Here is a 24,898-nt window from a genome sequence, read left to right as displayed (position 1 = left end):
CTTGAATTGGACAACCGTATCTATTGTCTTTTCCGATGTATGCCTTCAGTAAACTTTTTCTACCCTCAGGTCTAAAGAGAATATTCTCTGAAGAGAAACCGAGGAGACAGGGACGCATTTTGAAGCAAAATAGCAATGGTACCACATAAATGGTATTGAAAACTTAGAAATTTTTACATTCATCGCTCTCTATAACAACTCTGTTGAAAAATTTATCTCCTTTAAGGGATGACTCTAAACAAGTAACTGATGTTGGTGTCACTCGTGCGGATTTGTAACTGTTGCCTTCATTAAGCTTTTCCTGGGCTGTATAAATAAAGAGAAACACTTTAAATCAATAACATCGAAACTAGTATTCATTCCAAGAAACAAATGTTATCGGATGCAATGAGCTACCTTAATCAAAATTAAACAGTACTAAAACTTAAGTCAAGACGAGATCTTCGTATCAATTTTCATGGTAGAAAATAACTTGACTTATATTTTTGACGGATTGAAGGAATTGAATTGCAAATGGATATTTCGATTTGTATCTCTGGTGGATGTTACGAAACAATTTTATGTAATAAGGTCAATCGAAAAACCAGTTTGGACGAGATCAGTCAAGAACTTGGCCTTACGTGTGAAAGTCAGAGGATTCTTCTTCTCAAGTCCTCTCTGGGAAAATAAAAACTATAAAGATGTCTTAAACCAAAAACTTCTTTAAGTGAAGAAAATCCGAATAAAGGGGAAGTGTTTGGACTTTATCGAGCTTTCCCAATAATCTGCGATGACAGAGATGTTTAATTCGCACAGCATTAGTTTAAAGAGTGAAGCCTGAAGAATTCTTGTTACCGCCATGCAGAATTGGCGAATTTTCGTGGAACAAATCAAAATTTTTAAGAAAAAAACTTTATCGGTTGCAATAAGCAACATTTATAATAATTATACATTGCTAAGGCTTCCAAAAGTACTAACCAAAACAAAATCAGATCTATTTTCATGGTTGTAAATAACTTGACTTACTACTGTGATCATATTGAAAGGTGAATTTTGTCAATTTCACCTCCTTCAAAGTAATCCCCTTTCGCTGCAATACACTTATGCCAACGCATTTTCCAGTCATTATAGCACTTGGAAAAATGCTTCGTCGTGATGGCCATGAGAGCCTTCTTCGATTCGGCTTTTATATCCTCAATTGAGTCAAAACGGTGTCCTCGGAGTGGTCATGTGAATTTGTTGAATAGCCAGAATTTACACGACGGTAAATCAGGCGAATGCGAATGCGGTGGTTGCGGCACGATATTAGTTGAAAATGTGGCGAAATGATCACGAATAACCAATGCAGTATGAAATGGTGCATTATCGCACTTCTTTGTTCAATAAATTCAGACATAGTAAAATCGAAGAATTCACTTTTAGAGCCTCACAAAACGAGGCGTATCTCAAGTACTAATGAATATTTTAACGTGAAATTTGGCATAGATGCCACTAAAAGTACTACCAACTTACAGAAAATAAATCTACAGATTCGAAAAACTTGCGAAGTTAAATTAAAAATTCACCTTTCAAATTGGTCACAGAAGTGAAGAATCTTTCTGAACTCAGCGGATTAAGAACGTGATTGCAACCCTGAAATTTTCTACCTCAGACAACTCTAGCTGCATTTAAAAAGGACATAGCAAAAAAATAGTATTATTTTCCAAAAGCATTTTTTATTAATTTATGTTTATTTTTTTTCTGACAGCTCTCTGCGTCAATTTATTGTGTGTTTGTATGCCATTGATTACAGTGTGTTGCACAATTAATTGTAACTCAGCTATTGATGGCTTCACAATAGCAATGCGACTTTTGTGAATGCGGGCCAATACAACAACTGCACAAGCACATGTGACAAAGTCCGTAGATAAATTTCCACGTAAAACCGTAAAATATAGTAAACAAAATAACAAAAAATAAGAAATCAACTACCAACAAATAGACGAGCGAATACGGCAGTTGCAGCCTTTTGTGGCAGACATTACCTGCGCCTACTCAAAACTAAAAAAGTGCTCCCGCTTGGCGCAAAACCACTTACAGTATGTACATACGTACCCGCCTTTGTAAGCGCAACCATGAGTCGAAATTATTTATGGCATCTCTGCCCACATTTTCTTTCAACTCCACGGTTCATACTTATGGGGAAATAATGTGTCAAAAACAATAATAAAATATAATCATTAAACAAATGCCAGCAGCAAGCGCATAATTTTTAAACAGCAACAACAGCAGAAAAGTAAAATTTATTCGAGGCACGTACACTGCGGCCACAAAGGCCGGGCGCACAAGAGACAGCCAGCAGGCGGGCGAAAGGCAGGCGAACTTTTGTCAGCGTCAGCGTCGCTGGAGCTAAAGCTGCTTCAGTTGGGGCTGCTCTGACCACCCTCACCGCGCTTAGGTGCTGTGATGCCACCAGCGTTAATACCTTTTTATATTTTTTTGTTGAATTTTTATAATTTTATGGATTTGTATTTTGATTGTTGTTGTTGTTTTTGAAATTGCTGTAATTATCGCGTCATCGAAATCATATTTTAAGTACTGAATTCATTTGTTCGGTTTGTTACCTTGTTTGCCTGCTAAATCCTTGGCTGTCAGTTTTACCCTTATAGATAATGACGTTGACGTTGCGTCACAAACTCGAGTTTGAGGTTTTGTGTTTCGGAATAATTGTGGTGTAATCTCATTGATTGAACTTTTAGTTTAAGTAACCTTCATACTTTTTTTCAATGAAGCGACCTAATTTATTGCCAAAACCCTGTTCTTCGTAAACACCAAGAAAGTGGAATGTTTAGTCGAGTTAAAGAATATATTAGCACATTCCTTCCTAGCTAAAAATGCTTAAGGGCGTATTCTTGTCTAGGATTTTGAAAAAATCGATTCTTTTTTTGCATATCTTGAAAGTTTAGACTTTCAAAAATATGACCTTGGAAGGGTTTTTCAAAATTCGACTTATTTTCGAAGATACAGCCAATTTTGTGACGTGGCGTCCGTGTTCACTAGAATTGTCTCCTAAACTTTAAACGTGTTTTTCTCAAAACTGACTTTTTCGGAACGACACCCACGATTTCTCAGGTTCTACTTGACCGATTTACTTGAAATTTTCATAGAGTATTCTTTATAGGCTTGTCTATGGTTGGATCTAGCCCCATCCGCAAATTTTTATTTTTATTATTTTTAAAAATTCGAAATAGTCAGAAAAAGTGATCCAAACAAACTTTTTTCAGGCAGTCGCCATTTTGTGAAACTTGGAAATTTTTAGAGACCCCCCACTTCGTCAGCTCATAATTTTTGAAATTTTTTACTTTTTTCAGTTTTTAATTTTTTTCTGTACTCTTCTAAAATTAACAAATAACTAAAATAAAATGGATAATAAAAATATTACTTGCCTTTTTTACGACACTTTAAAAATTACCTGAAATTCATGCTACTAGACCAGAATACCCCCTTAATGCAAAAAACTCGAGTTATTTGAGTATCGAGTAATAACAGCTAATTGTATTTTAATATCCTTAATATTTTCCACTCGTGCGAATTAATCCTGTTGCCAAATAGGATTGTAGCTTCGCAAACCCCAAAAAGGTTGTTACTTGAGTTGAATTTGAAATTTTTTCGAACAAGTTCTGTCTTAGTTTTACCTTTATATCAAAACATGGACATCATATCATTCACGAATATTTGTGTATTAGAAAGTTCTGTAGAAAGTGGGTGCCGCGCGAGCTCACTTTTGACCAAAAACAAGGACGAGTTGATGATTTGGAGCAGTTTTTGGAGATGTTCAAGCGTAATAAACTCAAACCTTTGCGTTGGGAGGTTACAGTGTATGAAGCATGGATTCATCATTTCAATCCGAAGTCCAATCGACAGTCATCCGAGTGGACTATACACGATGAACCCGCTCGACAGCATGGATAAACGCAAAAGACATCTGGGAAGGATATGGCGTCTGTATTTTGGGATGCGTATGGAATAATTTTTATTGAGTATCTTAAAAAAGAAAGGACCATCAACCGCGACTAGTGTAATTGTGGCTTCTGAAATCTAGTCTAGAGACGAAATAATAGAAATCAACAGGTTTTCGTAGGCAAAGTGAAAAAAATGTTTATTCATCAGTTATGTAGATAGCGGCGAATACGAGGTTTGCCTTTTATTTTTCAGGATTAAAAACAGAAACAATTACTAAAACCATTGTTTTTGTTTTTGCCACTCTGATTGAGCTATCTCCAAAACATGGGTTCTGTATGCTTTAACCGCCTTTTCAGGTGTCGCAAAAGTTTGACCTCTTATTCTATCTTATGCGTACAGAAATAAAAAGAAGACATTCCTTAAGATTACACGGTTGATGACTCGTCAAATCGATGTTTTGAGTGCTCCAAAATTCAATTCTTTCAGTCGAGTCGAGAGCTAACATTGCATTACATAGCATTATTGGACCGTTTGAAGTATGAAACCGCCGAAAACCAGCTGCATTTAATAAAGATCGTACTGTTTCTCCAAGACAATGGACCGTATCAAAAGTCGATGGCAAAAATACTTGGGGCTTCCAACTGCTGTGTATTCGGCTGGCCTGAGCGTAGAGCAAATTGTCTGCCTATTTTCCGTATTAAGCCAAATGAATCAAAAAGATTAATCAAAACACGAAAAAAAGTCTTCTAAAATATATTTTTCAATATAGCAAGAAGATTTAACCTTCATAAAGTATTCAAAATTAATAAGCCAACTTTACTGAAAAGTGTGCAAACATTCGCTCGATTTCCGGCGCTGGTTGGGCTAATTAAAAACTAAAATCTTTCATAAATATTTTGAAAATTCCCAGCATACCAAAAGCAACAAAATGTTGCATAACTAAAACATGTTAAATATAATGCAACACCAACATGAAACCCGCAATTTGTGTAGGATAGTTTTAAATACGAATATTTGCAAGTATCCACAGTAAAGGTTATAAATAAGTTACCAGCTTAGTTGAAAAAAAACTGTACTGGACTTTTATTATAGTTGTTAGCACTGTGCTATGAACCTCAGTATGCTGTAAAGCTTGGGTATAAGTGATGTGGCGGATTGAAGGCTCCCAAAAGTGAACTATTTGTAAGTGTACTGCCAGAATACTCTATGGTTGGATACAAAAAATGGTTGGTAAATATAATGGTAATGACCTTTCATCAGGTTAGGTTAAGTTCGGTTAGGTTAAAAGGTCGATACTATAGGAATTTCCCTGTGGTATCTAAAACTCTTATATAATCGTTCATAAGAACCTTATAAATCGACGAAGCGCCTTGAGCCGTTCACAAATTTTTTGAGGTGGCCAATGTCAGTTTCGGTTTGCCTTCTACTTCTCTGAAGGTATGACTGCCGAGATATTTCAACCTCAGTCTTGCAAAGGTTGGAAAATAGAGGACAAACAGCCAAAATTTTTCCTCCTCCGCCTCATGCGTAGAATTTGTCAATTTGAGTTCGACTGGATTTTTAGCCTTACTGCATGAGTGCCTATGCTAGATGACTTTTACGAAGAAACCAGACGGATCTCGCAGTCGCCTGCTAAAAGCACGCTAGATACATTGATCTCAGTGCTAAAAACGTAAGTTGGCAATGCCCCATCCAATTCGTTCCCACTCAGATGCTAGCTCATGAAATGGTTACATTGGCAAGGACTATTTTCTAATTTATCAAAAATTTGTGCCCCACGCACATCACTTTAAAACGCAAAATTTACTTCATGTGGACAAGATACTTCCTTGAGAAATGTATGGAATAGAATTGAAAGGTTATTTGGACCCTCATTTGGCCTCAAGGCCGGCGTTTTTGAAGTTTAGGTAGATCACTGATGTATAAAAACGGCCATTTTCTTAAAAAAATTTGGGCATTTGTGGACTTTTGCTTCTGTATTTCGTTGCTTTAAAAGCAGTTTGGTAATTTTGTTCAAGGGCATAAAAGAATCGGGTCAAATTAGAAATCAAAATTAAAAAAGTCAGCAAGTTTACCGCAGCTAAGAGTCTACCGCTCAGAGTAAGTTTGACAAATACCACTTCCTAAAACTCAATACACCAATTCACAGCAAGACAAAGTAGTTTCGTTTCTCTAAATTTCCATTTAGCTCAATGAGATTACCATATAAAATTTAATCGAATTTGGATCGAAGAATCATAAGATTGTATGTACCAAAAACATATAACCGCTGGAATAATGAAAAACAAAAGAACTCACAATGTTATTACATAGGGTCTAAACTTTAAGTCAGCCTTTAAAATTACTGTGTTATTTTCGTGAGACCGCCAGTGTACTTCTTATACGTGCATACATATATAATTTGCTGCAAAAAAATTCGAAAAATGCATAATTAATGTGCAACACCAGCAACTGCGACATCTTCGCATGCATCATTTTGCAACAAAAAAGCAAAAACAAACAGTTTTTGTTGCAAGTCTTCAGTGAACAGTCAAAACTGTTGCCACAACACTCAGATATGCAACAACAAATGTAGTAGTAACTTCATAACGAACAACCAGTTTTTGATGTTTTACAGAGTTGCTGTTGTGGCAGCTGTTGCTGTTACAACGCCTCGAACCATTTGTTCAGCACAAAATGTGTCATAAGTTGAGAGCAGCAAGTGGAAAATTGTATGTAGGACCTGCCGGTAAAATTTGTGGACTGACCATGGAATGGGAAAGTGATAACTAGTTCAATAAGAAAAACAAAAAAAGAGAGAGATTATTCAGCAATTGAACATATGCGATGTGGAGACAAGACTTTGGCTCCATTTCTTTGGAGACAAATACAGAATCCTTTGAATATAAATAAAAATTATGAATATTTTACTTTGATGTTTTTTGATTGAAAATTATGAATTTTTTTCAATATTAGGCCAATATAAGAGGGAAAAACAAATACTTTAAATAAAAACAATACAGGGACAGTTATTTGGGGCAGGTAAGTTTACATTAAAATTTCATGAACAAGATTAAAAAAAAATTAAAATCGGGGTTATGTGAATTTTTCACATAAACTTTGAGGTTGTGTGGAAAAAAGTCCGCATATACAAAAATATATCACATTACTTGTTTCACAATTGTACAATACAACTTTTTTTCTATAGACTCGCAGTTTTGCTGAAATAGAACAAAAACCTTTCACCTCTAAAAAATACATTCATTTTTCATTATCGAATACTCTTCGACCGAATAGGCCACGTCCAGCGCGAAGAGCAACCTGAAGAGATTCAAGAGCTGCCATTTCATCCAGCAAAACCACGGTTTGGTGCGGTTTGTGGATCGATGGTATCACCGGTCTATCTTTCTTCTTCAAAAATGATGAAGGTGAGAATGTAACCGTCAAGGGACACCGTAATCGCGCCATGATGCCTGAAATTGAAGCTCGTGATATGTAGTATCAACAAACGCGCCACTTCCCATCAATCAACGGATAAATTGGACACCAAGATCGGGTGATATCATACCGTTCGATTTTTTCTTGTGGGGTTACGTAAAGTCTAAAGTCTATGCGGACAATCCCGCATCGAACGAGGCTTCGAAAATCGCTATCAACAAATGGACCATCTGAGACGTAGCCGCGGCCAACATTTGAAAGAGATAATCTTCAAAGAATAAATGCCGAAGAATGTTCTTTTGAATGATAATAAACATTCCCATTCATTTTCATTCCATGTTTTTTCATTAAGTAGGGAATTTCGAAACGGATCACTCTTTATAATATACAAAATCACAGATTACTAAATTCTTGGAGCATTAGTTATTTGAGTGTGTTTGATTTGAAAAATATGCTTAAAAATACAGCTAATAAGAGCTACAGGTATTGTTTCATTATTCTTTAAATAATTTGAAACACAAGAAAACGTTAACTTCTGGCTGCACCGAAGCTAATATATTCCTTCACAGGTACATTTCTTAGCAACTATGTGTCCAGTTTGTATGGAAGCTATATGCTATAGTAATCCGATCTGAACAATTTTTTCGGAGATTATGTTATTACCTTAAGCAGTAATCCATGTCAAACATCGTGAAGATACCACGTTAAATGCGAAAGTTTTCCATACAAGAACTTGATTCCGATCGTTCAGTTTGTATGGCAGCTATATGTTATAGTGGTCCGATATCGATAGTTCCGACAAATGAGCAGCTTCTTGAAGAGAAAATGACGTTTTCAAAATTTCAAACGATATCTTAAAAACTGAGGGACTAGTTCGTATATATACAGACGGACGGACGGACGGACACGGTTAAATCGACTCCAGCTTAACATACTGATCATTTATACATACATATGTATACAGTATATGTATATATTTCTTTATAGGGTCTCCGACGCTTCCTTCTGGGTGTTACAAACATCGTGATAAACTGGCATATACCCTGTTCAGGGTATAAAAATTACCAGTCACTTTTAATGCAAAAAAGTCTCTTAAATATAAAAACTAAAACTTCTTCTTCCTCACATATGTATGTACTATACATCGTTGAACGCTTTGGAAGTGCATTTCACACCTACAAACTTTTTCCTACAGGGTCTGCCGATTCATCTGTGTGGACTATATATGACAGCACCAGCCAGTGTTGTTTGCATGCCTGCAGTTGATAGCTACACATATAGTATGCATACAACTTGCTTTTAATCGTTATTTGTTGTTGCAGAGTTGTTGTTATTGCTAGTTTCATTGCAACTGACATTGACAACAGAGCAAGGAAAATAGCAAAATCACCATAAAACTAAATGTAACTGCATTGATATCAGCTGCAAGTGAAAGTTGACAGCAACACAACATTACAACAACAAGAATAACAGTAGCTAATGCAATAATAACAGCAAACATTGAAATGCAACGCAGCTATCATCGGATAAGCGGCAACTGTGCTCACATGAGTGACATAACCATGTTAACGGTAATCAAAGCGTACAGCAATATCTTGCAACGAGTCGGCAGCACTTGTGTGTGGGAGGAAAAAGTGCAATAAATATTCATTAGAGTCTATGATAGCATTGTCTCCTTTGTAAACAGGCGCGGCTGTTCTACACATTTGGTCTAATGTGGCTTAATTTGGCGAGCACGAAGATGATTAATGTTGTTGCAGTGACGAAGATAACCATTATTATTGTTATTATTGCAATGAGATGGTATTAAATAGTTATATGATATGGTATGAAATTATATACATACATATAGAAGGGATCGAAACGATCGAATATGCCTTGTGAGAATTTTGACATACATACGTGAAATGTATAGGAAAGACCTCGACGTATCTCTTCGAAGCCACTCGCACTCCGACATAAACTTTTCTATATTTATACACTGACGAGGTACATATATTAAATTTGCTGCGATATTTGTAACACCAAGCAGTAAACGTCCGAGACCCTTTAATGTATGTATGTTTACGATCAGCATGACAATCGGTACGCGAGGTATGTATACCTAGAACCCAGCGTAAAGTATAGCAATAATCTAAGCCTGGAGATCAAACGCAGAAAAGCTGTTACCTTGGGATTGGTAGGCAATTGAAAAGCAGATCCCTCTCTTGACGAACAAATATTATTATAATACGGCGCAGAAACATGGACGATGACGAATTTGAAATAACTGATCTCTGCAAGATTTTTAAAACCGACCGCGTGAGCAATGAACTTCGAAGAAGATAGAACCATGTTTGGTACAGTTAGGCCTTGTCGTTCGCATGGAAGATGATGCTCCAACGTAAAGCTCTTCGATTCGAGACACATGGATGTACGATGGAAGCAAGGTCGCTTACGCATTCCGGCTCAGACGGACTCACGGTGCCAAAGTGGCAAAAACAAAGACTGCATGATGGGTGTCAGAGTTCTATACTCGATAGTAACAATGAGAGCAAGGAAATGGTGATAAGATTAGATTAAATAAATTGAGTATTGCCTTGCAACCTGTGGTTCATTGCGATACCAGGATGCTCTTTCTGCTTTCCGAAGCACTTCCTTAAATATACAATAGATGGACCTACAAAGAAGAAAGGCTTAAGTCGTAATGCTTTGGCTTCTGTCGACAAGTTCAATAGTGATTAAAGGAAAGACGTGAGAAGTTTGAAAACTAGGGAAAGAGAGAGACGAAAGAAGAGAAAACTCAACAACAGAGATTATTTAAGCAAAAGCCGAACCTCACCACTCTTTGACTGAATTCCAATATGATCTTAAAACGAGTTAGGAATAGAATAGATGTTGCAGAAGTAGCATCCTCTAACTATATACATATGTATTTACATACCATATACCATAGGTTCTTGATTAACCCATAATTATAGATTCCAATGTGACATGTAAAAATAAACCGCTTACCGACCTGTCTTCAAACTTAAGTTGTGCCGCCCTTTTCATTTCGAAAGCATTTCATGGAAGCATTTAAGTCACTTGTGCATATGGCAAAAGAAACTCACTTAAGCCCTAAGCTGAAGTTTACTCATAAATCTGCTTTCATGTCACTCCATTGAACCGCTTTAAGGAGTAAAGGGCTGCATTTAAATCCAACGCGGCTTTATACGAGCATTAAGCTTTCGTTTTTACTGCAATAATTGGAGGCTGCAGGGATTGCGGTTGGCTGCCCACACGAACACTGCTGCATAACGGCACACAGGCACAGGGCCAATGCCAGCATTTGTATATGTATATATGTGTGTGCTCTGAGTGCTTTGAAATGACAACCGCATGCATTTTAATGCAACAGCGATTACGTGAAATACGCGAATGCTCGTCGGTGAGCGGCAAATATCGACAGAAAGAGAGGAAAGTCCGCACAGCAAAAACAACAAAAATGGGGGAAAAAAGAAAAACAGAGAACAACAAAATATGCGCCTCGATGCGCTATCAGGGAGTTACGCATCCATGTAAGTAAATATATTCATACCAGTTAATATACATATATGTATATGTATGTACGGCGAATGCATATAAAGTAATGTCATCGACTGTAGGCACATATGGACCCATATGCACCGATAAATATTGCATATGTCAAAGCCAGTTTGCATATGAAAGTGGCATGCATGCATATTTATTGTGAGGGCTTCAAGACCACAACAACCAACAACAACAAGGAGGCAAAAAACAAAACATAAGGAACTGCAACGACAATTAAAGAAGCAAAAAGAGTGTAAACAAGTGCATTGGCATTGGTTTTAGCTCGAGTTAAAACTATTACATACCTTCCCTCATACGTCAATACATACTTATATAGTAATGTGTTGGTACATATGCATCACTACGCCATACATACATATTTATATCATATTTGCAAAACAAATAGTGAAATATCCGTAAAGTCTATGAAAATGCTACTACATATACAAGAATGTATTTCAAGTTCAAATATTTATGAATATTTACTAATCTGGAATAAATTTTTTATTAGTATTAGTCGCCTTGCCGTGCTGAAGGAGCTTAAGTGATAGTAATAGGCTCATCCCAAATGGAAACACACTTTCCTATCACCATGAGGGATACCTCATAATTCAAACAATATTGGGATAGAAGAATAAACTCTCGGTTTTACGCCTATCTTTGTATTTTTGGGAAGTTTGAGGATACCCGCAACAACACCATCCTAAGCGAAGGTGTCAAGGTACCCGTGTTGATGGCTAAATGGTCAGCGAGCGGTAATTGAGTAGTTGATTATGAACTGTTCCCTTTGATGTCCGGGCAAGATCGAACGTAACAAATGCCCGTCTTCCCGGAATATTCCTGAGACCAACAATGAACACGAAACAACAACAATAACAACTAACAGCTTGGCAACTACAGGGACATTGGAAACACGCACAGTTAACGGAATCCTAAAGCGGATTCTATAACGGATTCCGATGAAAACAACCTTCTCGTCAGGAAATGATAAAGAGCACTACCGATCAACAAAAACGAAACGGCTATCAATCAAACTACTCTAAACTTAGAACCGTCAATCCCCATGGCAACCAAGAGTACCAACCAGAGTACACCCGCAGCCAAGGGGGAGGTACAGCCCAAAACGGGAAAGAAATATCAAAATCAACTGAGGAAGAGCCGGTACCAGATGACATTCTTTATACTCGGAAAGATAGCCGAAGATCAGGCTGCTGGCGCCTCACTTAATTAAGCGGAGATAAAGCAATCAGAACCATCAATCATAACCTTCCGTGGAGACCTTCAAAACAAATATGCAGAAAGTAAATCGCTCTCATAACGAAACATTGGAAACTCTGCATGTTTAAGCAGGACAACAACAGTTTGACACTTTTGCGATGTGGCAAGGGACTGTCTGCAAGTGTCTAGACAAAAACTCCACCACACAAATACCACAAAAGAGAGTTGATTGGAGATCGACATTAGATTATCAAGTCTAGTGATAAGCTACGTTCTCGACAATCCCCATCCGAAATTTGACTCCTCTGAAATCCTTATGGGTTAAGGGGCAACCAAGTGCACAGATTAGGCCTCTTTGGATTTCCTGGCATGTTGTGTCGCTAAAACTAGCCTTAGACGGACTCAAACTGAAGTTCATACCTGCTACAGATATCCATACTACTGATCGATCAAAATAAGTAATGCTGTAAGACTGCACCGTGAAGGGTATTGTAACAGTCGTAGTTAACTTTTTTCTTGTTTCACCATTCATCCAACCATTGGAAAAATAGTATATATGGAGATTATCTGCATGGAAGAACATATGTTGTGGATACTCGTTTAGAAAATTACTATAAGTATATGCTTGTTACAGAGTTCACATTTTTACGTGGAATGATTTTGAGCACAAGTTGAGAACAAGCTCATTTCTCAAATCCTTAATGTGGTTTCTCATTAGTTCCTCAACCAGGTAATCATTAAGAAGAATAAATTATTTATATATGTATATGTATGCTAGTTCGATTGGCAACTATAAATATAATATTTCTGTGCTTAACCTCAATGCGATTTTGAGATTTAAAGCTGCCTTTTTAGAAAATCAGTACAAAAATTTAGATCCACCGTATATAAATACGACATCATCTCCCCCTTATGGTCTTATTCTCATTTACTGTCTTTCTTGATGGAAGCAATCCGCTATAAAGATATGCTCCAAAGCTTAGATACTGTATAGTACATATAATGACCCTTCAAATGAAGAACCCCTTTTGATGGCTCATATCTGCATCTTTGTGGCACTTTTTTTAAGTACGTAGAATTAGAAATAAGAACAATCCATCAGCTCGTTAAGTTGATCATTTATATACTTACATATGTATGTATGTATGTTTGTATAACTCCTTTTTAGAGTCTTTGACTCTCAACTTTCCAATAATTTCTACGTTCAAAGTACATGTGATGCAACCCTGTCGGAGGAATGAAATATTTAAAGTTTATTTCTTTAATAATGGCCTCATAAAAATTGGTATAATTTATGATGCGATTAAATTAATTAATGTAATTTATAAACATACTTTTTGTAATTTCAACGAATGCCTGAAAACCAATAATTCCAATAAATCATAACCGTTTGCAGAAAAGCGTTCGCTGAACTCATTAATCATTAAGCAGCTGAACTGTGTGCGCAACCTTGAACTATTTTATTATCTTTTTCCTCTTTTTTCACTTTGTCTTTGCGCTATTTAAATATCTTGCCACACCAAATTCAATTACGACTCACTTCTTGAGTAAACAGTTATTTTTTTCTCAATGTGAACAAAGAGTATTTGATTGGTAGCCGACAAAACTACTTTATCGCAAAGTCAACGGAAATACGCGTAAAACTACAAAACGCCGAACAGGTCACTAACCCAACGTAATTATCAAAACTACAAAAACAAAAACACAAACGAGAAGTGAATTCAGCGCTTTGCCATTCATTGGGAGCAGAATGAGCTTAACGGCTGAACGAAAAGGCAGCAAAACGCAGAAACGGTCGCGTAATGCGTGTCATGGAGCAACAATTGATAGTGGTAACATGGCGTTGGTAACATTAAAACAAGTAAGGAAGGGCTAAGTTCGGGTGTCACCGAACATTTTATACTCGCATGGTAAAGTGATAATCGAGATTTACGTTCATTTACATATTTTTCAAATACCGTATTTTTGTAAAAGTTTTATTCCGCTATCATCATTGGTTCCTAATGTTTATACTCGTATTATACAGAAGGCATCAGATGGAATTCAAAATAGCTTTATATTGGAAGAAGGCGTGGTTGTGAACCGATTTCACCCATATTTCGTACATGTCATCAGGGTGTTAAGAAAACATTATATACCGAATTTCATTGAAATCGGTCTAGTAGCTCCTGAGATATGGTTCTTGGTCCATAAGTGGGCGGCGCCACGCTTCATTTTCAATTTTTAAAAAAGCCTGGGTGCAGCTTCCTTCTGCCACTTCTTCCGTAAAATTTAGTGTTTCCTGACGTTTTTGTTAGTCGGTTAACGCACTTTTAGTGATTTTGAACATAACCTTTGTATGGGAGGTGGGCGTGGTTATTATCCGATTTCTTCCATTTTTAAACTGTATATGGAAATACCTGAAGAAAACGACTCTGTAGAGTTTGGTTGACATAGCTATAGTAGTTTCCGAGATATGTACAAAAACTTAGTAGGGGCGGGGCCACGCCCACTTTTCCAAAAATTACTTCCAAATATGTCCCTCCTTAATGCGATCCTTTGTGCCAAATTTCACTTTAATATCTTTATTTATGGCTTAGTTATGACACTTTATAGGTTTTCGGTTTCCGCCATTTTGTGGGCGTGGCAGTGGGCCGATTTTGCCCATCTTCGAACTTAACCTTCTTATGGAGCCAAGGAATACGTGTTCATCATGATATCTCAATTTTTACTCAAGTTACAGCTTGCACGGACGGACGGACAGACGGACGGACGGACGGACGGACAGACGGACGGACAGACGGACAGACAGACAGACATCCGGATTTCGACTCTACTCGTCGCCCTGATCACTTTGGTATATATAACCTATATCTGACTCTTTTAGTTTTAGGACTTACAAAACAACCGTTATGTGAACAAAACTATAATACTCTCGATTAGCAACATTGTTGCGAGAGTATAAAATACGTAGCAAGGGTGCGTGCGGGCAAGCGGTCGACGGCTTCATTTTAATAAGCCACCAGCTGATTGTTTACCCTATGTAATTAAAGCCGAATCGTCGTTGTCCGCACATTGAAGGCAACGCCGCCAAATAAAGCGTTGAGATCACAGCTTTTAATTATCACCATAGTGAATTGCAGGTACTTGAGTAGTTGGCAACAACCAAAACGATTGCGTACAAGCAGCAAACAAATGAAAGCAACAAAGAACAAGTAACAACGTTAACTTCGTCTGCACCGAAGCTATATACCCTTCACAGATGCATTTCTTACAGGATAAAATGTATAAAAAGATGGTTGATGGACGAAAATTCACGCTAAATTTCGTGAGGACACCTTGACAAATAAAAAAGGTTTTCATAGAAGGGCTTGTGTTGGATCGGTCATATCGAATGGCAGCATAAGCTGCAGTGGTCCGATAGCGGGGGTGATATTTATCAGTTTTTTGAGAGTTTGTGCTGCAAAATTGCTCAAAACTAAGGAGTTCTAGATTTGCGAATATAGAGACGGACAGATGGACATATCTAAATCGACTCAGCTCTTCACGCTGATCATTTGTAAGTATGTTTTGGGATCTCCATGTGTCTAGGTGGGTCAAATTTTGTGGCGAGCTTAATACACGCTGTACACGGTATAAAATTATCCTTTATATAAACGAATATATTGACAAGCATATTCATTGCGAGGAAACAGTTTGAACTTGCTACAAAGTCTGTCTGGTTTTTTCGGTAAAATCAATTTATTCAATTTCCTTCTATTTCTGTTTTGCACGGTCCAAAAGCATGTCGAACGAGTGTTTTAGCTCGTTGGCCGGTATGGCTGCCAGAATGCCGGTGCAAGCCTATTGAATGGCCTCTACGTCTGCATACCGCTTTCATTTCCGAAAAGGAAGAAATCGCACGGTGCCATATCAGGTGAATACGGGGAGTGGTTCATGGTTAAATGTGATTTTTGGTCAAATAATTGGTCACAAGCGTCGATTTGAATGTTGGATTCTGAGCAATTTTTGGTCGTCAGTCAATTTGTGCGGAACAAACCGTGCACACACCTTCCGTAAGCCCAAATGTTCGGTCAAAATGCGATAAATCGATGTTTTGGAGATGTTCAATTCCATTTCCATGAATTTTTGATGAATTCACGTACAGTTTCGATGAAATTTCCGGTGATCACGGATTTTGATTGGCCCACATGTTGATCGTCATTTATGTCCTCTCGACTACTCTGAAAACGTTGAAACCACTCGTGCACTCTGCTACGGGATAGGCAATCAACGCCATAAACTTGTTTCATCAATTGAAACGTTTCCGTAAAAAATTTACCAATTTTAAAACAAAATTTAATGTTGGCTCTTTGTTCGAAGCTCATTTTCGCACCGATAACACAAACATACTGACACTTCAAACGCAATAACTTCACTTTCAATCTGTGAAATGTCATGGGCAATCGATAAAGATAGCAGATTCTAATTCACCAGTCGACATATAGATGGCGCCACCAGGGGGCGCTAGATTCAAAAAGTCCTGTTTACTGTGGAACGCACCTTGTGTAAAGTAGCGAACATCAATCCCAGTCACAACACTATGTTCCAGATATTTTAACTTCAGTGTGACAAAAGCTGTGCATTTGAGGAGGAAGTACCTAAGTGATTCCACTTCGCCTTCCTCAACACAGCTAAGACATGAAACGTTCGGCAAGATATTGAGCCAAACGTGTCAGCTTGTTGAACAGTGTCCAGTCTACAACTACAGTTGCGGCGAGGTGAAATTTACAAAGAGCAAGTATTTCAAAAGATTCCCCGCGTTCCTCTCGGAACCAGAGGACCTCGCAACAGTAGAAAATGTGATTGTTGACCAGTGTTTGCCGAGCTCCAGGGAGATTCATAGATTCAGTATTAGAGTACAAGAGGACACATACATGTCGCTCTAACAAGGTATTGGGCTTTGCAGCACTGCCGTTGTATCCAGGCGCTTAGAAAAATAACATCTGGGCCACAATACACTTGTGCCAACGCCTTTTCCAATCTTCGAAAAAGAGGCAAGCGCGTATCTTCGATACAACAAGGTTAAGTTTTCCAACTGTTGTACCAAAGATACCTTCTTTGTCCGTCCTGGCGTTAAAATCGCCAAACACAATTTTTACATCGTGGCAGGGGCAGTTGTCATAAGCGCGCTCTGCAACATTTTTCAACATAACACTATTTTGCGCCCACGCCTTTACGCCGATATGACCATAAAGGTAGAAGCCTTTTATGAGCATCTGAGAGCGCGCACTGATGCGAATTGTGCTTAGACACTGATCCACCGGAGTGAATGTCAGTACTCGACGACTGAGTCTTTCTCCCATCACGAATCCCACATCGAATTTGCACTCCTTTATACGGCCACTGTAATAAATGGCACAAGTCCTACTCCATCTTCAACATATTGTCACCGTTAATTGATATATGGATATGGATTCAGAAGAAATAAATCTAAAAATTTGTATTTGATAAGGGTCAAATTATATGTTGGATAAATTTTGTTAGTCATCAAAAACCTCTTTCGATAAGATTCGTTTTGTGCCGCAAATCAATTACAAAAGGGTAGTCAATTTTCCACAGTTGCTAGAAAAACCAAAGCCAAACAAATACACTTTAATTTCAGCTGTCAATCAATGTTTCAAAAGGTAACAGATTTATAAAGTTGAAGATTTTGTTTAGCCCTTATTGCATATATGTAAGTAAAGCCATAGATATTATATATGTATGTATGTAAATATACAAATATATAGCAGTTAATACACAATAAATGGTGGAAACTTTGCATATTGGATATACTATCCAAGTAGAAGTACTTTTTTCAATAGCCTTTTTGAAGTTATACTTCTTATACGAGTTCGGAAAAGGTTGCGATAGATTCATGTTGCGCAACCTTGCTCAATATGAATCTACGCAACCTTGTCTGCGAAGATGTTCGAGCAGCAAGCGAAAGCGGTGACAATCGGCGATCGCTTGTTCGTTTCTTTCGGCACAGCTCGGCTTTTCTACCAACAACACAATGTTGCCATGCTTATGCTGTTGTTGTTTTTGTAGAACAATGTTTCAATTTTTGGTTGGTGACATATTCAATTTAAAATAAATTCTGTTGGGATTCGAACCTACGTGCTCGTCGTCACTTTTGAAGCGCTTACCACCAACACCACCATTGACACTTGAATTGCGTTGTCCTAATTATGGTTTGGTTATGCATGAAAGAAATATACAATGGATCGCCGATTGTTACCTCTTTCCTTGCTGCTGCTGCGCATATGTATGTTTGTATGCTTGTTCATTATTGAAGTTATACTCCTTTTTCTTTCCTTTGTCTTTCATTTCTGCGAATTCTCAACTATTTTATGTGCCCTTTTATTGAAATACCCTGCGTTGGCCGTTGAAAAATTAAGGCTATACTTTACAGGATTATTTCTGTAGTTAGTCTTCATTTACATTTTTTGGAAATCGACCCGCGATGACGAGGTATATCGTTTTATCTGACAGCGTGAGGTTTAAGAAGTTCATTTCTAATTTTGTCTTGTGGCATATTAGAAATGATGTTTCTTCGAAAATCGTTCGCTTACAACGGATAAAACGACTTCTGAGTGGTGATTTTAATGAATGAATTCCTTTTGGTTGAAATGCTCTGCGTTGGCCGTTGAAAAGTTAAGACTATACTTCTCAGGATCATTCATTTCTTCAAAGAAATTAATGACCTTTAGAAATATGCATATTTGCATTATTTCGTTGTCATTTCCATATTCGTAGCAATAGAATTTCTATGGCATAAGTAAAGTAATGGCCGCCGATTGTCACCCCTTGCCGCTGTAGCAGCTTCGCCTACAGACATGCGTAAATATGTATGTATGTATACGTATGATCGTGAATACATATCGACGCAGATTTTTGCGAGAAGCACCAGAAAGTTGTGCAGTTTATGATTTTTAGCTTTTGCCATCGTTGCGGAAAGGGGACTTGTTGGCAAAGGCATGCTCGGGGAAATAATAAATTATAATAAGTTTATAAAATGTGAATTTAAGTTTTCTAGTTTTCTTTCATACAAAATGATATGCATTTCTTGGAATATCACTAAGAAGTATAACTCATCCGTGCGTAGGGACTCCACGCACCTTTTTTTACAGAATTACAGTTTTGTTTGGCATTTCATCATGGAAAGACTTACGTCTGAACAACGTTTACAAATCGTTCAACTTTATTACGAAATTTCACGTTCAGTAAGGAATGTGTTTCATTCAACTTATGGTCAACATAATCGGCCAACTGAGTATACTATTCACAACACCATCACCTATCTTGAGACCCAGTATCCATTATTAGATAATATTCAAAAGGAATGGAACACGTTCAGCACGCAGTGTACTCGAAGACTGTGGAGAGTCGATTCGGCGCATTTTACGTAAATACAGCTTGTGCAAGAACTTAAGCCGCCCGACCTTCCCAAGCGACATCGCTTTGCTGCATGAGCTCTTGGGAAGTTCCAAGAATATTCGACGTTTTCTAGCCAAATTTTGTTCAGCGATTAGGTCCATGTCCAATAGGTAAACAAGCAAAATTGCCGCATTTGGGACAAAGAGCAACCTGAAGAGATTCAAGAGCCGTCCTTTTATCCAGAAAAACAACTGTTTGGTGCGGTTTGTGACCGGTGGCATCATCGGTCTAAATTTCTTCAAAACTCTTGTAGGTGACAAAGTACCGGCAATGGCGACCGTTATCGCACCATAATAACCAACTATTTGATGCTGAAGTGCGGTATAATCGCACACCTTGAAGGACTTTGAGAAAATCTTGCGCAAAAATTTTAAAACGAAATCTTAAATTATAGTTAAAGATACAATAATTTAGCTTGATAATTATTCTATAGAAGTAAGGATACGACAGAACTTTAGTTTCGTTAAATTATCGTAATTCGGAAGTCTCTACGGTGGCAAACCTGTATGTAAAACAGTAAGACGATTTTTTATTCTTTCCGTAGAAATTTGACTCCAAAATATTCCCTTCATTAGATCCGAACGAGCGCATTTCTGTTATGTCCATTGTTTCGTACTCATCATTGATGGATATATGAAAATTATGTATTTCACAATTATCAGCCAAAAGTATTGGGTACATTAAATATATTTTATTATTCGCCATAAAAATGCTAAAATGTGAAACACCAACTTTGTATGCAGTAAAATTAGTTGCAATTAAGTAACACAAATTATATATTTTTCTTCAAAAATTCTCTTCAAATTTAGTTTACGCCTTTAAAATCCCCTTTGTAATATTCACTTGCTCTGCGCTAATGTAACCGATATATCAAAATACTTAATTATTTCGGATATATTCATTTTATTAATAAGACCCCAATTTTCGTAGGACTCATACGGTAGAAAATAATTTTAGGTATAAAAACAAATTTTAATAAGATTTGAAGAAATATAATTCATGAAATAAATATCATTGTAAGCACACCTTAATAAGCTTCTTACCAGCAGATGTCAGGCATGTACCTTCACAGAAAACTTTTGATTTAATAAAAAGCTTAACTATGATAAAAAAAATCGTAGAAGTATTTTGCATTTGAAGTATGTAATGGTTGAACATTTTACCAAATACACTCATTACTTCGCCAAGCTTTATTCCAAAAAAAATCAATATTTTTTCACATTTTATACATAAATGTAATTTTAATTAAATATAACTTTTTCTATCAAAAAATAGCAAACGAGATTTAACTAAGTCGGAGAGAGCGCAAGGAAAAAATAAAATACATAAATTGTTCTCGCACATATGCGACGTACTGTGCATTGTTGATGGTCACCTGCTTTATGCTCCACTATGTACTTAGCCTAAGGGATCAAGTGCTTACAGTACAGTGCAAGTAGTAAAAAGAACGTATCAGATGTACAATATTGGGTATTCGTGTAGTTTTGAAAAAAGTTAGTAAAAACTTAGAAATATTTACTTACAAATTTGCTTATAATTGTTTGTGCTATAGCTACATTAGTGACTTTACGAATTACTTGTATTTAGAAGTGAAGTAAAATCTTCAAATTTACTCAAAATAAAAATATTTGAATATCAAATCTAAATAAATCTTTCGCACTAAAAAATCTTTACAAACTGATACTTTATATATTAAATTAAATTTTTATGAATTTCATTAAGCCGATTAAAGAGAACACAAGCAAACCGCCTTCCGTAACTGATATATTCAAATTTAATTTAATCGCTTATATTCGAGTACAAAATATGTACTATGTACAGACAGGAAAGATGTGTGAAATCATTTTGTAGTTTTCGAAGTTATTTTATTATTGTTTTTATTTCACTCAGAACTCTTTATTTTCCGATGCGTCTGTGTAAACCAAACGATTTCCTGCTCAACTTGTACTCCTGGTCTCTGCGAGCACTCATCAGCATCACGGTATACAGGAACTGTCGAACGGTATTTCAAACTCCTTACGTACAGCTACAAACGAAACCATTGGTTTTTCGGAAAAGGCAAAAGAACAACTGATACCTGGTAGATACCGGGAGTTGAATAGGGAAGCGAGACGCGAGACCCGATTACAGACAAAATAAGCGATAGGCCGAAATGATTGAGTATAAAGAACTTGATAAGCTGCTCGAAAGCGGTAATGCTCGAAAATTTTAGGAAATGATACGGCGACTAACAGACGGTTTCAAGACCGGAGCATACTCTTGTATAACCCCCAAAGATGATCTGGTAACCGATGCGCAGAGCATACCAAAATTATGAAGGGAAGAGTTCTCCAGCCTGCTGAATGGCAGCGAGTTTATAACGCCAGGAAATGATGAACCCAATTCCCAATCGATGACGATAAAGCAGACGTTCGATTGCCCGAACATGAAGAAGTTCGAATAGAAATTACCCGTCTGAAGAATTTAGCTTTGTCCAATTCACAAAAAGGGAGACCCTATAAACTGCGCCAACTCACTGTGGAAAAGCTCAACATCGAATATAAGGTTCTATTGAGTGTTTTGTGTGAAAGATTAAAGGCTATCTGTCAACGAACTGATTGGATATTATCAGTGTGGCGTCAGGCCTGGAAAAATCAACAACTGACCAGAGCTTGGAAAAAACCGTGAACTTCCTCTCTCGATTTCAAAGCCGCTTTTGACAGCACGAAAAGGGCCTGCCTTTTGAAAGTTAAGACTATGTCTGAATTTGGTATCCCTGCAGAACTAATGCGGCTGTGTAAGCTGAAGTTGAGCGATACCAAAAGCTACGTCAGAATCGGGAAGGATTTCAGACGAGTCGACGTTACGAATTTTCGAGAAAAAGGAAGGAGTTATTCCACTAGAACAGTTTTGGACTACCTTTTAGTGTCTTTAACAAATAGCTGTCAAAGCCAAATAAACTATGTGCCTCAATCCCACTTTACTCGAAAGTCAGTGACACAATCTCCAGGTTGAGAACAATATTTAACGAATCCGTTTGGGATACGATTTTTCAAAATGATATTTCAAAGATGTTTTGAGAACTTAGCCAAGAAAATCAAGATTTCAACAACAGTGGATCTTTGTAAGTACGATACAAATATACCAAATATAACGGTTCTTTTATCAATACAGCTAACCAAAAAACTGCAAATTTCACATCTTTCCTTAAGTGGTTTGCTTGCATTACCAACAATAAATTTTTATTAGTTGCAAAATAATTTTGAAGATCGTTTTCTAAACAAACAAACAGGAAATCTATTACTTCAAGACTCAAAATTTTGTTGTCTACTGTGTCTAATATTCAAAATCAATTACAAATTATTACGCTAATTAAAATAAAATACCCAAAAGCACGCCTGAACGAAATTAACATTTCAGGAGCTAACAGTTAATTAAATGCTACATAAATAACTCAAGGAAGAAAAAATACCAAATAAATTTGTGCAAAGAAAATTCATGTGAAAGAGTACGAAAGAAAACGAGTAACTCGAAAGCCAACTTACTGCCATGAGAAGCTGCCAGTGATGCCGTCTTTGAGGCGGTCGCGCAGAGAGCGCTGCCTACTCGGGCCGGGTCCGGTGAGTGGCGGCAACGTGGCATGCTCACCGTTGCCATTGCCCTCATCGATGGCGGTGCTGATGTTCGAGGTGGAGCTGGACATGGGTGCGGCGCCGCCAGCACCGCCACCGCTGCCACTGACCGCTGCGCCCGCGCCAGCAGCGCTAACGGCATGCGCCACTTGTTGTTGTTGCTCCACATGCTCCATTATGGGCGGCTGCTGCTGTGTGGTTGCTATTTGCTGTAAACTATGTGGCAGTTGCTGCTGCTGTTGCTGTTGTTGTTGCAGATGTTGATTATGACGCCGCCGTATGCTGTGGCGTGGCGAGTTTTCACGGGACATTTTGTGGTCGTTGTTGGTAGTTCGTGTGTGTAAGTGATAATTTTTTGATGATTTGAGGAAATTCGTTAAATTTTTAGAAGAAATCAATTATTACAGGGTATGTTTATTTATTATTTCGGTTGAGTGTTAAATTAACTTCTAGTTGATTATTTGTATTGAATGTGCGAAATACGCAAAATGCAATCGCGTAAATAACGGTATTTTTGCGTTTATTTGTCGATTATTTATTTGGTGTAGTATAAAGTTCATAATGAAAACTCAATTTTGGTACGCATATTTTATCAAATTTTAGGTCATGTTGAAGCAGTAAAAAGCCGTAGCAAATAAAAGTGGTTGCACATTCAGGCATCTGTGGCGGTCTCTACTGCGATTTATTTGTGGTATTTAAATATTTTCTATTTTTTTTTGCATTTCTAAAACAAATCACATTCTGATGCACATTCAATTTAAATTAAATCAATTAAGAATTTGGAAAGTTAAAAATTGTTTAGTTTGGGAAGAGCAAATGGAGCAAAGGAGGAAAAGAGTAAAAGAGATAAAATATTTTAGTTGCAAATTGAATTAGGAGAGTAAAAAAATTAAATATTTATTAGTATTTTGAGTAAGAGTATAGTGTTTCTGTGGAATGGGAATTGAAGTGCTTAGTTTTTTGGAGTAAAATAGCATTTTCTAGTCTTATGTACATATATCAAATAGGCATAAAATATACAAGCATATTTTTTGTCTTTTTATTTGAAGAATTACAACGAATTTTATATAAAAAAAATATTAATAAAAATCGGAATTTTATTATCGTTAATTATATCTATAACATGTACATATAAGTTAAATAGTGTTTTTAAAGGTAAAAATAAATAAAAGTGCAATTAGTAGTCAATATTCCACTTTCCACTTTTTCCAAAGAGAGCGGCTTCATCGAGTTATCTTTTGAGTCTATTGTTACCAAAAAAACGAAAAATATATCTTATGCAATGACTTTAGGAGATTCAGTGGAGAAGCAAATAAACTGATAGCCTTTTTGCACAGGAGTAAATTGATTAATTAACCGGCCTTTGCTCGATTAAAGCGCTAATTTAGATCGATTTAGCACACAAAACAAAAATCTTATTTAATACATTTATTGTTAATCGAATTGAAATCGAGTGGAAATTGAAATGCACTTGTGGGTTTGGGACTTTGTTGGTTGTTGTCCACACTGTAAATTTGCCTGTGTGCATTGATAAAACAACAACCAGTTGACGAATTTTAATCATCGGAAAAAATACAATATGAAGTAAATAAGAAAGTACAACAGCTTGGACTGTGCGAAAAGGCTATAATGAGAGGTAATCAATTGGGGGTTTCATTAGGTGCGGAATACCGTTCAAAGTTTGCAAACTGTGTAATAAAAGCTGCATAATCAGGGGTGTTGTAGAATCTGACAGTTTT

At 37.0% G+C, this 24,898-nt stretch overlaps 2 protein-coding genes and 1 pseudogene across 2 annotated transcripts in view; 1 reads left to right on the top strand and 2 right to left on the bottom strand.

Moving 5' to 3' along the window:
- The window catches only part of LOC120773898 (TLD domain-containing protein 2), a 275,286-nt gene extending 252,194 nt beyond the window's left edge, over positions 1-23,092 (bottom strand). The window contains exon 1 of the mRNA XM_040103154.1: positions 23,073-23,092. The gene's annotated coding sequence lies outside the window, so the exon portion shown is untranslated. The remainder of the gene's footprint in view (positions 1-23,072) is intronic.
- LOC120767105 lies at positions 18,507-18,709 on the top strand (annotated as a pseudogene).
- Positions 23,069-23,606, bottom strand: LOC120774000 (AT-rich binding protein-like). The gene has a single exon (XM_040103279.1). The coding sequence runs from the start codon at positions 23,468-23,470 to the stop codon at positions 23,069-23,071; it is 402 nt and encodes a 133-aa protein (XP_039959213.1). The 5' UTR covers positions 23,471-23,606.
- Between the last annotated feature and the right edge of the window lie 1,292 nt (positions 23,607-24,898).

This window comes from Bactrocera tryoni, chromosome 1 (assembly GCF_016617805.1).
Source record: "Bactrocera tryoni isolate S06 chromosome 1, CSIRO_BtryS06_freeze2, whole genome shotgun sequence".
Classification (NCBI taxonomy): domain Eukaryota; kingdom Metazoa; phylum Arthropoda; class Insecta; order Diptera; family Tephritidae; genus Bactrocera; species Bactrocera tryoni.
Note: the sequence above shows the minus strand (reverse complement) of the source record. Positions and strands in the feature narration are given on the sequence as shown.